Below are 15,310 nucleotides of genomic sequence, written 5' to 3'. Positions count from 1 at the left end.
GTCCTGGGGGGATGAAGGGTGGGCTCCAGTTCCTGCTTCCCTCCCCCTGGCCTCCAGAAAGTGTGTATGAGTGTATGTGTGTGTGTATGTGTATGTGTGTGTGTTTGCACGTGTAGTATGGAGAGGGTGATATCATCTCACAGCAAAACTACCACTTGACCTTTAGAAGCTGAAAACTTGTCTCTGCAGAATTCCAGCTAGCAGGCACGCCCAAAGAGCAATGCCAGAGGAATTTCGTCACACCTGGGAAGGGCTAGTGATTAATTTAATGATGCCTCCAACCTCAGTTACAGATGGGTTTGCATCTGTGTAAGGTAGAGTTTAAATGGTAAAGACTCCTCCTTCTTTCTATGCACACTGATGTATAGCCACCAAGCAAAGTTACCCCAAAACACTGACATGTGGCATCTTAGATGTGGAAAGAAGGGAAATGACATGGTTTGGGTGCAGCTCGGCCCCACGTGCTCTGTAAACATTACTTTGTTTAAACTTCATTAAAACCCTATACCATAGATAGGTTTTATCAGTTTATAGAAATGGGGGCCCAGAGGTTAAGCAGCTCCCATGGTGTCATGCTTAACCTCTGTAAGCATGTAAGTGAGGGAGCCAGGACTTACACCCAAGACTGACCCTGTGGCCATAGAGGGCCTCAAGCCACTGCCCTACCCCCCATGCCATGGCAGGTGCTGTGCACTGACTGTGGCACTCTTTCTTGCTGCATGAGGAGCCTTAGTACTCTTCCAAACACAGCCAGTCACCACCAACCTGCTGTGGTTTGAACGCTTGTTTTTCTCCCAAATTCGTATGCTGAAATCCTAACTCCCAAGGTAATGATATAAGGAGGTGGGGCTTTTGGGAGGTGATTCGATCATGGGAGTGGGGCCCTTATGAATGGGATTAATGCCTTTATTCAAGAAGCCCCCAAGAGATCCCTGGTCCCTTCTACCATGTTGGGACACAACAAGAAGCCCTGTCTATGAACCAGAAAGCCGGCCCTCACCAGACACCAAATCTACCAATGCTTTGATCTTGGATCTCCCAGCCTCCAGAACGGTGAGAAATATTTTTTCTGCTGTCTTTAAGTCACCCTGTTATGGTATTTGGTTGTGGAAGCCTTCATGGACTAAGAGTGGGCATGCCAACTAAGCCTGTGGGCCATCCTAGCGCCATTCATGCTGCTTTCCATCTGGCATTCCTGGGCTCTTTGTGTCAGCTCAGGTACGTTTTAGGGCCCAGCTCCTCTGCAGAATGCTGGTGCCTTGTTCAGGTAGGCAGGGCCAGGTACAGGCGTGCAGAGTCAGGGCTTCTTATAAGAGTTTATTGTTGATGTGGGAGTTTTTTCATTAGCAACTCATGTATTTGAGTCAATCATTGCCCTCTCCTTTTTTAAGACATGAGTACCTCTGGGATAGGTAACACCTGTACTTTACTGCAAATTTATCTTCTGGATTTTTTTTTTCTGTCCAGAAGGATATGCTAGATTTTTCCACTTGTCTGGGGATATTGGCTGAAACCTAAAACTTAGAACAATAAGCAAGCTCTCTTGCCAGGCCCCTCTCTTCCTGCAACACACACATTTTAAAGACAGGTGCTAGACCATCTGGGCAGAACTTGCTAAGAAGTATTCCAACTGGTCCTGCAAGTCCTGATCTTGGCACTCATCTACCTCCAGCATAGATCTAATCAAAAGTTAAAGATTGCTCAGAGCGGCTTTCTTTAATGAGAAAGTGTGTGCCGGCTCCCCGCTGTGACTCCCAAATCTGACCATTAAACACTTGGGAGTGGTATGCACTTCCACAATTTGTTGGGGCCAGGGCTGGAATGTTTTTTTGGGGTCCAAGGTGACATGATCCCTTGGGTGGTATCCAGGCCCCAGGGACTTGAAAGCACTTCACTCAAGATTTCTGTCTGCCAAACAGAGGAGACCCCAACAGAAAAAGCCTCTGTGGGGGGTACCTGCAAGCAGTAGCTGAGGAATTGGAGGCAGTCAGCTGGAGAAGGTATCACCCATGCTGCTTAGATCAGAGAATGGGGCATGCTGGGGATCCCCAGCAAGCAGGTCTCCAAAAATCCACAAAAATCCCCTCCTTGAGGGAGAGGGAAAGACCTTGGCCAGATAGTTACTGAACAACAGCCCCCCTGCCCCCGCAAAGATATTCCAATTTTAATCCCAGAACCTGTTAATATACTATTTTACCTGGCCAGAGGGACTGTGCTGATGTGTTTAAGTTGAGAAAATCATCCCGAATGATCTGGATAGTCCCAGTGCAGTCATAGGGTTGCTGCAAGAGGGAAGGGTGCGATAAGAAGTCACAGGTGCGATAAGAAGTCGTAAGATATGAGGATGGAGGCAGAAGTCAGAGAGAGAAGATGTTATGCTGCTGGCTTTGAAGCTGGAGAAGGGATTGCAAGCCAAGGAATGCAGGCGGCTTCTAGAAGCTGAAAAAAGGCAAAGCAAGGGGTTTTCCCCTAGAACCTCTGGAAGGAATGTAGCCCTGCTTACCTATTTCAGACTTCTGACCTCCAGAACTACAAGCAAAATAATGTGTGTTATTTTATGCATCTGAGTTGGAGACAATTCGTTCCAGCAGCTGTGAAAAATGAATACAACCTCCTTGCTCTGGAGGCAGCCAGCAGCTGAGGAGTTCTGCTAGATCAAACACAGGATGCCCAAGTAGTGCATGGGAGAGTCTTATACTAAAAGAGTATTTGTTGTTTGGCTGGGCATGGTGGCTCACGCCTGTAATTTCAGCACTTTGGGAGGCTGAGGCAGGCAGATCACCTGAGGTTGGGAGTTCGAGACCCTCCTCACCAACACGGAGAAACCCCATCTCTATTAAAAATACAAAATTGGCCAGGTGTGGTGGCACATGCCTGTAATCCCAGCTGCTTGGGAGGCTGAGGCAGGAGAATCGCTTGAACCTGGGAGGCATAGGTTGCAGTGAGCCGAGATCATGCCATTGCACCCCAGCCTGGGCAGCAAAAGCTAAACTACGCCTCAAAAAAAAAAAAAAAAAAGAGTATTGTTTATCATCTGACATTCCAATTTAACTTGACATCCTTTATTTATTTTTGCAAAATCTGGTAACTCTAAACCAGAAGAGAGAATATGTAAAGGACACTTTTATCCTTTGTTTTCAATCTCTCCTCCCTGCCTTGAACCTGGAGAGCCTGAAGCAGGTGGTAAACACAAGAGGAGGAGTCAAAATGTGGGGAGAGACAAAGAAGAGACCCTGACCCTCCCCGAGGCAGGTTTTTGCACCCTGGGTCAGGGATAGAGGTAGAAAATTGGGGGTGGAAGATGAAGGAGACAGAATGAAACTTGCCTGGGCCAAACCATTTGAATTTTTATTTAGACTGGCCTGGAAATTTTAATATCTGAAAATAAGGATCATTGGTTAATATCTGAAAGTGACCAAAATGTTTCAGGATCTGATCAAGATATCATCACAGCTGGAGAAGAGAAAACAGAGAGGAAAGGTCTGAAAGGCAGGGTGAGAAAAATGGGAAAGGCAATACCCAATTGAACAACCAGGAGCCCAGAATGGTCAGTGCTTCAGTTAGCAGTTCTTACCCATCTGTGCTCTGTCCTCTGTTGTAGTGGAGGCATCATTTCTGGGAATAGTGACACTCACATCTTACCATGCCATCATTTTACTATATTGCTTTTTTCTGTGCCAGGAAGGATGGTTAGGCATCACAGTGAGGGTGGAGGGCACCTCGGGAATAAGGACCACATGTGAACTTCGTGACCTCTGGGGGCCTGGGCATCTCTTGAGACTGGACCTGAGTAGCTTGGTGAACCAATCCCAAATCCTACCATCAAAAAGAAAAATGTGGGGTGCTGTGCAAGTTATGTGCCTGGAGCTCTCTGTACAGCTCCTGGGAAAACTTCCCAAAGCAAGGCTTTCACCAGAATTGCACATGACCATGATCGAGTTGGCCGCAGGGAACTGCTGAGAATGTCTCTCTGTACCTGGTTTTCTTGACCTCAGCAGATGTGAATGGCTTCTGTCTGTCTGACTCACCTAAGCCTGACCTATTTGTGAAATGCTTTCTCTACAAAAAAGCTGGAAATAAGTGCAGAGAATTATACATTTATAATCCCAGTAGGGATGGGGTTGCCTAAGCCTCTCATTTCAGCTGCCCCCTGCCTTGCTGGTGCAAGGTGCATGCTGACCAAATGTTGCTGAGTGTCTAATGGTGTAACTTACTTGCTCCAGTGGTAATTACCAGGAAGGGAGTGGGTGGAGGGAGTGAGGGAATAGGGAGGCAAAGAGCCAGGCAGCCAATTAGGGGAGGGTGAGAGAATCCCAGAGATCCCTGTCTAATTGTGTCTGCTTCATGGTACACCCAGGAACTTCTACAGGATGAATGAACCACCTGGGAGGTATCAGCACAGTGGAGAATTGACTTGGTATAATGGGAAGAGCTAGGACTTCTCACTCAGTCATACCTGGGTTAGGATCCTTTTCACCATCTTTCTTGCTGTGTGCTGGTGGTGTTTCACTCTATCCTCCTCATTGAGGTCTGCCCTTATGCTCAGACTTCATGTAAGAATGAATAAAATACTACATACAAAAGGAATAATCTTATGTGCTGCAAAGCACTCTACAACATTTGTTGAAAGTGCTTGGAGAGTTTTAAATACTGAAAACTTGCCTTTTGCATGGGTGGTAGGAAGAGAGGAAGTAGAGCTAATTCCAAACAGTGGCTGATGCTAACATGGTTCTGATGGGCTGAGCCAGCCAGGCCCTCTAACCTTCCCAGAGTCTGCTCCTACTTCACTCCTTGGGTGTGGGAGCCCAGCAGGCTCCATGCCAGTCTGGGTCATAACTAGAACTGCCAGTGCAAATTGTTCAGAGCTGCTGGTCTAGTGCCCCCTGAGACATTTCTGATTTCTACCCCTTGCACCCGTAGAAGAGGCAGTGCTCTTGGTCTGGGTAAAAATGGAGGCAAAGCGGACAGCAGGTCACCCGCTCTGCCATGGCCACCTGCTGGCTGCATTGGCCAGCAGCCATTGAGCTTGGAGCCTTGAGGGGGCATTAGAGATGACCTTGGGCCATCCCAAACAACACACTTGTTTCTGCTGCCAAGAGCAGTTACCTACAAGGGCAGGTATGGGTTTTTTTGTTGTTGTTGCTGAGACTGGGGTTATAGCCCTCTCCTAAAGCTCCCCTCAGTTCTATCTATAAAAAGAGAAGATGTAATATGGTGGCTAAGTGCTTGGATTCTGACACTGAATTTGTTTTTTTTTGGAGATCTGATTTGTTGCCATCAGCACCATGGGCAGAGGTGGAGCTGGCTTTCTCTGCATCTGTTCTCTTCTACACCTGGTATTAACAGAATGCTTGGATTCCAGGGACTTCCAGGGCTAGCTGGGACACTTTAGACACTGCCAGCGATCTATCTGTATTTAGGCAAGCAGTTAGGTCAGGAAATACACAGGCACTGGAGGGCTTGACAAGGTGAGGAGGGAGAGCGGGGAGGCGCTGCCTTAGCCAGGAGTCTTTGCTGTAGATGCTGCGTGCTGGGCTCTGGTATGGCCAGCACTGGGCTTACAGGTGAGCTGTATTGGGGAGGTAAAAAGTGAAGAGATTGGCTTTATTGAGAAGCAGGACCAGGGCAGAATGCATTTACTGACAAAGGCATCTCTCTGAAAACTTTAGCGAACAGTCTTTTAGAATGTTGTAAGTCACTTTTGCTTATATCAGCATGCAAAACTATAAAGCCATTTTCATCTTTGTCTTTAGCTAGGATCAATAGCTAAAAACACCCCAGCACATGGACAGGATGAGTATAGTGGCTTATTAAATATGCAAGTTATGGACCCAGACCAGCTGGATTCAAAATCTTACTTTACTCTCTTCTCACTGGGTGACATGGAACATGTGACTTAACCGATTTGTGCCTCAGGTTTCTCATATGGAAAATGGGGCTAATTATAGGATTCACATCATAGGATTCTTGCAGTGAGGAGAAAATGTGAGTAATACATGTGAAGTGCTTAGAATGGGGATTAGCATGAATAAATCTCAGTAAGCGTTAGCTATTTTTGTTTCATGTCATTGTTTCAAGAGTATAATTTTCTCCTTTCCTTTTGGTATCATGGATCTGATGAAAAATAGGTCGCAACACGTGTGTCAAGTTCAACCACTTGGTTGTGGCTACCTGGAGAGCTGTGTTGAGGATTCTGAGGCTGCATGAAGCTCATTAAGGGGAAATTATACAGTGTCCTATGAGTAGGGTCTGCTACTGGGTGTGGTAGTGGGGAGTGGTGGCATTGGTGCCACGTAACTTCCATTCCTGTATTGTAATTTGTCCTGTTGTAAGGCTTATTTTTCCCTGCCTCTGTCTCAGCCCTCCCCTCCCCATCTGCCTTTGCCTCTGCCAGGCATCCTGGTCCTAGGATAAGCTTGGATGCCAATAGCTGCTCTGTAGAATCTGAAGTCCATTCTAAGTAAGAATCTTCTGAGATGATGATGATGATGAAGATGATGGTGATGATGATTTTGGAGAAAGCAAAGGCCACAATGGCCTGATATTGAGGATGTTGCTAGACCATAAAGCACCGTAGGATCTTTGGTGTGCAGATCAAGCAAATCCTTGGGGAAACGAGGAAGCTCTTCACTGAGCAGGTTAATCTTCATGACCCCCACGGTTCCGGAATCGGAACACTAATGATTAGCACAGAAACTTCCCCACAGCCTCAGTAATCATTGACGTGTTAATCCAGGCAGTTCAGTGACCTTGTGCTGAGTTATCTCTATTTCCAGTCAGTGGTCAGTCTTTTCTCCTGAACACAGGATTACTGTGGTCAGGTCATCCAGTGGCTCCACCATGGCCTCCCTGGTTTGCTGAGTGCCATTCTGCCAACTTTTGTGAACTGTGCTGTCTTGAGTCAGACACCTGATTTGAATTCCTTGCTCCACCAGTTACTAGCCTTATCATTAGGGCAGGTTGCTTAAACTCTCTAAGCCTCACTTTCCTTGTCTATAAAATGGGAGGAATGACAGTTTACCTCATTGGGTTGCTGTGAGGCCTAATGAAAGAATGCACTGGAAGTGCTTGGTATGTGCCTCGCCCATATTAAGCATGCCAAAAGCCAGCTCTTGTTTTCCTACCTCAATCAGAAAGCTCATTAAGTGATAAGACATAAAAATAATGGCTCATATGTGTATGGCACTTTCACATTCATTGTGGCAGACATGGAGCAAATGCTCAATGAGGAGTCGCTATAATAATTATTATTAAAAACAAAACTGACAGCGACAGCTCTCCTTAAGCAGCTGGGAAGGGTTAGATAGTTATCCAAGCCCCAGGCCAGGCTCCTTACTTAGGGTTTCCATAGACCTGTTGGTGGTCTGGGGATAGAATTTATGGGGTTTGTGACCTTGAATGAGAGAAAAAATTAGACCTTTATTTCCACTAATCTCTAACTGAAATTTAGAACTAATTTCAATTGTGAATGTAGGAAACAAAATACAACACCTGTGACATTGACACATATAGATCTACATCTTTTTTTTTTTTTGAGATAAGAGTCTTGCTCTGTCACCCAGGCTGGAGTGGTGCAGTGGCACCATCTCTGCTCACTGTAACTTCTGCCTCCCAGGTTCAAGCGATTCTCCTGCTTCAGCCTCCCGTGTTGCTGGGATTACAGGTGCCCATGACCATGCCCAACTAATTTTAGTATTTTTAGTAGAGACTGGGTTCTGCCATATTGGCCAGGCTGGTCTCAAAATCCTGACCTCAAGTGATCTGCCTGTTTCAGCCTGCCAAAGTGCTGGGATTACAGGCGTGAGCCACCACGCCTGGTTTAGATCTGCCTCTCCTTATCGTTGTTGCAGATATCTCGAAATATTGGCTGTTTGTTGCTACTTCAAAATTATGGTAGATAGATCTCTACTGTAACTTGCTATTTAATATCTTAATAAAGAAGCATATATTTTGAGACTCACCTTTCAACATAACTGTTTTTTTTGAATGCTATATATTTTATTTTGTGCATTTAAGAATCACCTTCGGAAAAGTCCACAGCTTCATCAGACTGCCAAAGGCACCCATGGCACAGAAGAGTTAAGAAGTTACAGAGTGCAAGGCCAGTCCCCAGGATCACCTCACTTTTGATGCCAGTTGTATGTTGGGGGGTGGTGGGAGTGGGAGGGGATCAGGTCTGACCACCCTCAGATCTGATAAATCAGCAGAAGGACTTACAGAACCAGCTGAAAGCTGTTACGCTTGTGGTTTATTTCAGTGGAAGGAATGGGCCAAAGGAAGAAGCACATGGAACAGAAAGTTCCAAAAGCAAAGATTCCAGTTATCCTCTCCCAGTAAAGTCATGGGTGACACCAACTTTTCCTGGCCAGGATGTGTGACCGTACACGTGGAATATTGCCACCAAAGGAGCCTCACTCAAGCCTTTGTGTACATAGTTTTTATTGGGGCTCAGACAGGTAAGCATGGTGGACCACCTGTGTGGCTGACCTTTAATTTCCAGCCCTTCTGGAGCTGATACTATGTAGTTCAAAGCCCCCAACACAAGTCACGCTGTTAGGCTATTCAATGCGGTCCAAGACTCCCCAGGGAAACAAAGATACTCTTACCAGGCAGGACATCCCCAGGAGTTAGAGGTACCTCCCAGGGGCCTCCTGCGATGGCCAGACATCTTTGGGTAAGGTTAATTCTTTACTACACAGTACCCCACTCTCGAAGCTGCCACGGAGCTGCACACTTGGAGTAGCTGGAGGTAGGTGAGAGGGTGGAAGAATTAGCAAACACAGTTGTAGCTATTGAAACACAATTTAGTGGATGATTTCTTTTTGTACCTGCGAAGATGGTAAGAGTTCATTGCTTTCAGAGGCAACTGAGTAGTTCCAGGTTAAAAGCATCACTTGGCCTTGGTTTAGCACCTCACACTTTTCAGTGTATTTCCATCTGTTGTCTTATATAATCCTCAAAAGAAGTGGAAAGAAGGGGTGTTGATAAGCCTGGCCTAGAGGTTGGGGCTCACAGGTCATGGAATGAGGGATTGGGAGCAGCATGTGGAGGGTCCTGGCCACTTCCCTCCCTCTCCCTGTCCCTTCTCTTCCTGGGTTGTTCAGACAAAGCGAGTCCTGTGGCCAAGAAGATCAGCAGATATTTTGCAGAATCAGGTATCTGGTAATGCCAGGGTGTTGCAGGGGAGCTTACCGAGCTTTGGAGATGGCCTCTTGTGGGTTACACCACACTGGACGATTACATGAGGTCACTGCCCACCTGATGTAACCAACTTGCTTGTAGGAAAGCAAGCTGTTTGCGAGAGCTTGCAGTCTCCAAGGTCCAACGTGTTTTGACTCATCTGAAGCAAGCCATCGCCCAGGTCATGAGCTCACCCTGAAGTTTTGGTGTAAATTCCATGCAATATCTGTGTCAACATTGAAAAGCCACTCTTTCAGGATGCTTTCCTTTAGGGGCCTTCCCTGTGGGGGGGGTTAGACCATTTCTATGGGCCTGCAGCAGCCATGGCTGTACCTGGCCTCTCTGCAGGAGGCTGAACCCCTGAAGGGGAAGAAAGGCAGTGTGTCTGGGACTCTGCCTGCTCCCTCTGACCTGTATTGTTCTCGCAGGCTGTACTGTTCTCTGGGACGCAGTTGGGATCTAGATAGCCTGTGTTTTCTCTGAAGGTGACATCTGTCTTCACAAGTGTATTTGTATATAATTTGTACAGGAATTGGCACTATTTTATGGAGGTCTGTGTGGTTTTTCTGAGCTGCTGTTTTTGTTTCCTGCTTATCTGTGATGCTCGCTCGTAATTATTGGAGGCATTGTTCTTTCAGGCGGTTATCTGACCGGACTGCAGCTCCACAGGGCAGGGCCTGCCTTGTCCAGTTCACGGCTGCATTGTGGAGCCTATGACAGTGCCTGGCATGTATGGCACTTGCTAACGATTTGTTGAATGAACACACACACAGAAAAGAATCCTATGAGGCCGGTCACTGACTTAGTTTCCTATGGCTCCTGTAACATAATACCGCAAACCTGGTGGCTTAAAACAGCACGAATTTCTTCTCTTAGAGTTCTGAAGTCCGGATGTCCGAAATCAGTGTCGCTGGGCTGAAATCAAGGTGTTGGCAGGCTGCACTTCCTCTGCAGGCTCTAGGGGAGAAGCCATGTTTTCCAGCCTCTGATGGGTACAGCGTTTCTTGGCTGTGGTCACAGTCTCTGCCCCTGAGGTCACATTGCCTTCTCGTCTCCTGTGTGTGTCTCTGCCTTATTAGAGCCACCTGGATAATCTAGGATCATCTCCTCATTTCAGAATCCTGGATCCAGTAGCAAAGTGCCCCTCCCTCTTTTCTGTATCAGTGGCAGCCACAGGTGGTGGGATCAGGAGGTGGCTATCTGCCACACTCACGAAGGGGATGTAAACCCCTTTGTGGGTTTACACGAAGGGAGTGAGCTGGTCACTCCCTCACTGAGGAGCCCGGAGGGGAAGAAGACACAGGGCCCTAAACACTTTTAGTTCAGGGAGAGGTGTTGACAGAGGACTCCCGTTCATGGAGAAAGCTGTATGCCCAGGGTGGGAGCCTCTATTACTATGGAAAGTCTAAAAACCGCCTCCTTTTGCCCTTAGAGCCCCTTCCTCAGCAGACCTTCACTCACGCCACCAAAGCATGTCCCAGACCTGATCCTCATGTTGTTGCCACACCTGGAGGAGCAGGGAGCCCATCCTTACTAGGCACACCCCCTGGGCATCCTGATCAGCGCTGTTTATCTCCTCCTGCACTGTGCTGATTAGTCACTCTCTGGTGTGGAGGGAAAGGGTGGGTGGAAGAAGCAGAAAAACTTGCTGGAATATAAGGGAGGATCATTTTAAAAGGTGAGATGCCAGATAAGGAAAGGTCAGTAACAAAGAGCCAGCCTCAGGCTAGCAGGCTACAAAATGTGGGAAATTTTGCTTTTTAAACTTCCTTGGACCCGAAGCTGCTACACCTGTCTTCTGTCTCCAAGCAGATTGTGAAAAAGAAAGATCCTAAGCAAATGGAAGGGGCTGGGTGTCTGCACATAGCAGGCTTATCTATACTCACACCCACTCCACATCACCCTCTATATGGAACTCCCCTGCCCTCAGTAGTTCCCAATACCTTTTTGGCTTATTGTTCTAGGGACCTTATACTGTAGGCCCCTCTTACCCATGGGGATAAGTTCCAAGCCCCTAGTGGATGCCTGAAACTACCAAGAGTACTGAGTCTTATATATAATGTACCCTGTTTTTTCTTTTATTTATTTTATAGAGACGGGGTCTCACTGTATTGCCCAGGCTGGTCTCGAACTCCTCCTACCCAGGCCTTCCAAAGTGTTGGGATTACGGGCATGTGCCACCATGCCCTGCCTACTATGTTTTTTCAATCTGACAGTGATGTTGGCTACTAAATGCCTCACAGGCAGGTAGAGCCTACGGTGTGGAGTTGCTGGGCAGAGGGACCGTTCACATCCTGGGCAAGACGTGGTGGGACAGCATGAGATTTCATCACACTACTTAGAATGGCGCAAAATTGAAAACTTATAAATTGTTTCTTTCTGGAATGTTCCATTTAATATTTTCACTGCAGCTGACCACAGGTAACTGGAACCTCAAAAAGTGGATAGGAAGGGATATAGTGGTTGAGATATTTTCTTCTCTGTCCTTCAGATATTCTCATAAATTGCCCCAATGTCATCATTACTTTGATCGGGTATCCCGGACTACCTAGGTAAAGAGTCCTCAAGAACAGGCAGGAGTACAGCAGGGTACACTTCCAGGACCTCTTGGCTCAGGTCCTAATACCCATCTGGTGTGTGGGCGTTGAGTGGGTACAGGGTCCACATTTTCCTTCCTGCAGGGCTCAACTGTCCCCAGCCTGGGTGGACTGCCCTTCCTGGGAGTCTCCTCTCTGCCTCCTTCCTAGGGGCCCTGGGCAAAAAGTCTTTGTCCAATTTGCCTCCCTTTCATCTGATTCATCAACTGTGGGCACCAAGAGCTATTGTGGGATACCGGGCAGAGTCCTGTGTGGCGATTCAGGTGGCCTCGGGTGAACTGCTGCTCTGGATGGCTGAGTTTTCACAGACCAGAAAGCATCTCCGGGCCTCCCTCCATCTGCTGGTCTGAAGCCGGCACGGGGAAACGGGCTGATCAGCAAGCCTCTTTCCAGTGGTGGCACTCTGGCCTCTGTGCTGCTGGGATTGGCTCAACCAAGGACCTAGCCAGGATCCTGAGGCCCAGGCTTTATTCTGCCTGTATCTGTGGCCTTCCTTTAAAGTGCTGGGATGAGCTGGCTTGGTGGCATAGGGCTCTGTGTCCAAATATGTGAAAGAGCAGCCTGGGCCTCGCATTTTCAGAGAGGAAAGGATGGGCTGTCTTCGGCATACTTGAGTGGGCAGGGGCCAGGTGGTGGGGCTGGGGCAGGAGTGCAGGGGTGGAGTGGGGTTGCGGGGTCCAGAAAGCTCCAGCATCCTCCCCTCTGCAGCTCTCTCGTGGGGTGGATCTGCACATCCTTTTGCTGGGTGGAGGAGCCCGAAGGGATGTACCAGGAGGTGGCTGTCTGTCTAATTCAAGCCACGATAACACTGTACCGTAGACTGGGGGGCTTAAACAATAGACATTTACTTCTCACAATTCTGGAGGCTGGGATTCCAAGATCAAGATGCCAGCAGGGTTGAGTTCTGGGGCAAACTCTTTTCTGCTTGCAGATAGCTGACTCCTTACTGTCTGTTCACATGGAGACAGAGTTCACCTCTCTTATGTCTTTTGTTATAAGGGCACTAATCCCATTTGTGAAGGGTCCACCCTCATGACCTAATCACCTCCCAAAGGCCACACCTCCTAATACCTTCACATTGGGGCCTAGGGTTTCACCATATGAATTTGGGGAGGTGGGGAGGGTCACCAATATAGCACTGTCCTGGAGGGGTCAGTGGTGGCAGTGTCACTCCTGCTGCCCATGAGGCCAAGTGGCTGCTGGGGAGTCTGGGTATGAACACAAGGTGGGGAAAAGGAGTTCCATCCTAACCCCTTCCCTGAGGATAAGCTTGCCTGGACACAGAGCCTCCCAGTTTACAAGTGTAAGGTACATGAATATGCTTTGGTCAATAACAGGCTGAGGCAGACATCCAGCCTGGCATGACTCAGGGAGTTTAGCCATGTAGCTATAACATGGGAAGGCCATGCCTTGGCCCTGTGCCACTATCATCTGAAAAAGGTATAATTGCCCTGCTGACACTATACAGGTGCTCTTGTACCCAGAGAAAGCCAGAGCTGTCCGTCTTTGCAGATGTAGAGGGGAGAGCCAGGACACAGCTCGGCTTGCTCATGCCCAGAGAGAGTAAGAGTTCAGCTGCTGAACCTGAAGACAAGGGAGAGCTGGCCACGCAGGTGTGTGTGGGAGCTGGCTGCTGAGAAAAGCCGCAGAGACAGAGCAGGCAGCCAAAATAAAGGTGATGAGTGTAAAGGAGCTCATGTGAGTAAGCTGCTGGTGAGAGAGCTGCTGAATAAAACTACATTTCACCTGGCTCCAGCCCCCTGAGTGTCGTTCAGCTATCTGCTCATCCACCTGCTCCTTTTGGACCTCAGCTGAAAGGTCCAAAAGATTTGGGCTTTCCGAATCTTTCAACCCTGAAAGACTGGGAGCTGAGCCCCAACCCTGCGCGTAGCAACAAGTGATACTTTTGTTAGGTCCATTTTTATTTCCGTCATCAGAAATGTCCTGAGCTCTCCCTGGGACTGTCCTGTGGCTGGTAAGAGGCAGAGGTGAGTCAGATGTGAAGTCCACCCTCTAGGGGTTCCTCCCAGTAGGGCAGATGGGCAGGTAAGCCCGGTCCAAGCAGCCCAACACGTTAAGTGTGTACAAGGTCCAGCCTTGCCATCTTGGTATTTCCCAGATGCACCGTGTTTTTTCCCACTTCAAGGCTTTGCCACACGCTGTTCCCTCTGCCTGAACCCCTTGTTCCCCTTCCTCTGACAAGCTCCTAGATGTACTTCAGGTGCCTCTGAAAGTCTTCCCCAAGGCCCTTCCCTTCATTCTGCCAATTGCTCTTGTTTGACAATCTTATGAACCTGTGTTTCCCTTTCCTCTCCCTCCTGCAGGGCAGGGACGGTGTTGGTCTTGTTCCTTGTAGCCCAGTGCCTGGCTCATGGTGAGTACTCAGGAAATGTTTATTGAATGAATGAAGAAAGCTGTTGTACAGAGGAGGCACTGGTTAACTTTATCAGAAGGCAATCTGGAAAGGTTTTCTGGAGGAGGTGATGACTAAACCAGGTTGTAGAGGAAGAATAGAAGTTTGCAGGGGATACCAGGCAGTGGAAGCAGCATGCACAAAGGCTCAGAGAGGTGACATCTTACGGAATTTCACTGTAGTTGGAATGCAGAGTGAGGGGGGACATGGGGTGAGGTGACGATATGGCCAACGTGTGACCTGCTCATGGAAGGTCTAGTGGGCGTTTTCAGAAGCTGGGGGTGGGGGGTGTGGGTAAGGAGGGGCATAATGTGACCTGTGGTTTGGAAATATTGTTCTGGTGGCTGTGTAAAGGAGCCAGTAAGAGGCTGGTGTGATGCGCCAGGAGAGACACAGTGAGGCTCCAACTCACGCACAGTATGAAGACAGGGAGGATGGATAAGTTTGAGATTTCAAGCTTGAGTCCCAGGGTGTGATGACTAATTCAGCGTGGTAGAAGGAGGAGTCAAGAGTGGAAGGTGATTCCACTAACCCAAACCAGGGACACAAGACAGAGGAAGAGCCACTTTGAGGAAGTTGGGAAGGGAAGGGCGAGATCAGTTCTGTTTTACACATGTTGAGTTTCAGGATCTCTTGGGACTTCATGTCAGAAGCAGAGAGTTTTATATTTTGTATCAAAGCTCAAGAGAGAGGTAAGAGCAGGAGAGCTAGATTTGGACTTCAGGACATACACAGTCATGTGCCATATAACGTTTTACTCAATGACAGACTGCATATGGTCCTATAGGATGATGCTACTGCATTTTTACTGTACTATTTCTATTTTTATCTCCATTTAGAGACACAAATACTTCCCACTGTGTTAAAGTTGCCTACGGTATTCAGCGCAGTAGCATGTTGTTCGTAGTCTAGGAACAATAGGCTATACCACACACCCTAGTGTGTAGTGTAGGTCTGTGGAAATTCACTCTACCATGCTCACACAGCAATGAAATCACCTAACAACACATTTCTCAGAATGTATCCCCATTGCTGTCGTTCAGAAACACTTGATTATACATGGAAATTAAAGTGATGGGCTGAATGAGACTGTCAGGGAGAGGGTATGGAGTAAGATCAG

At 47.8% G+C, this 15,310-nt stretch overlaps 1 protein-coding gene across 4 annotated transcripts in view; it reads left to right on the top strand.

Moving 5' to 3' along the window:
* LOC144579716 (uncharacterized) overlaps positions 1–14,439 on the top strand; it is a 36,280-nt gene extending 21,841 nt beyond the window's left edge. For 3 of the 4 annotated variants that reach the window (XR_013527895.1, XR_013527896.1, XM_078352660.1), the window contains exons 3-5: positions 8,017–8,138; positions 8,258–8,456; positions 13,290–14,439. Coding sequence is in view for 2 of the 4 variants with exons in the window: in XM_078352660.1 (XP_078208786.1) it covers positions 8,017–8,138; positions 8,258–8,456; positions 13,290–13,414 (446 nt within the window). In the remaining 2 variants the exon portion in view is untranslated. The remainder of the gene's footprint in view (positions 1–8,016; positions 8,139–8,257; positions 8,457–13,289) is intronic. The other variant, XM_078352661.1, reaches the window with a different exon arrangement.
* The last annotated feature ends 871 nt before the right edge of the window (positions 14,440–15,310 follow it).

Source organism: Callithrix jacchus, chromosome 16 (genome assembly GCF_049354715.1).
Source record: "Callithrix jacchus isolate 240 chromosome 16, calJac240_pri, whole genome shotgun sequence".
NCBI classification, from domain to species: Eukaryota; Metazoa; Chordata; class Mammalia; order Primates; family Cebidae; genus Callithrix; species Callithrix jacchus.
Note: the sequence above shows the minus strand (reverse complement) of the source record. Positions and strands in the feature narration are given on the sequence as shown.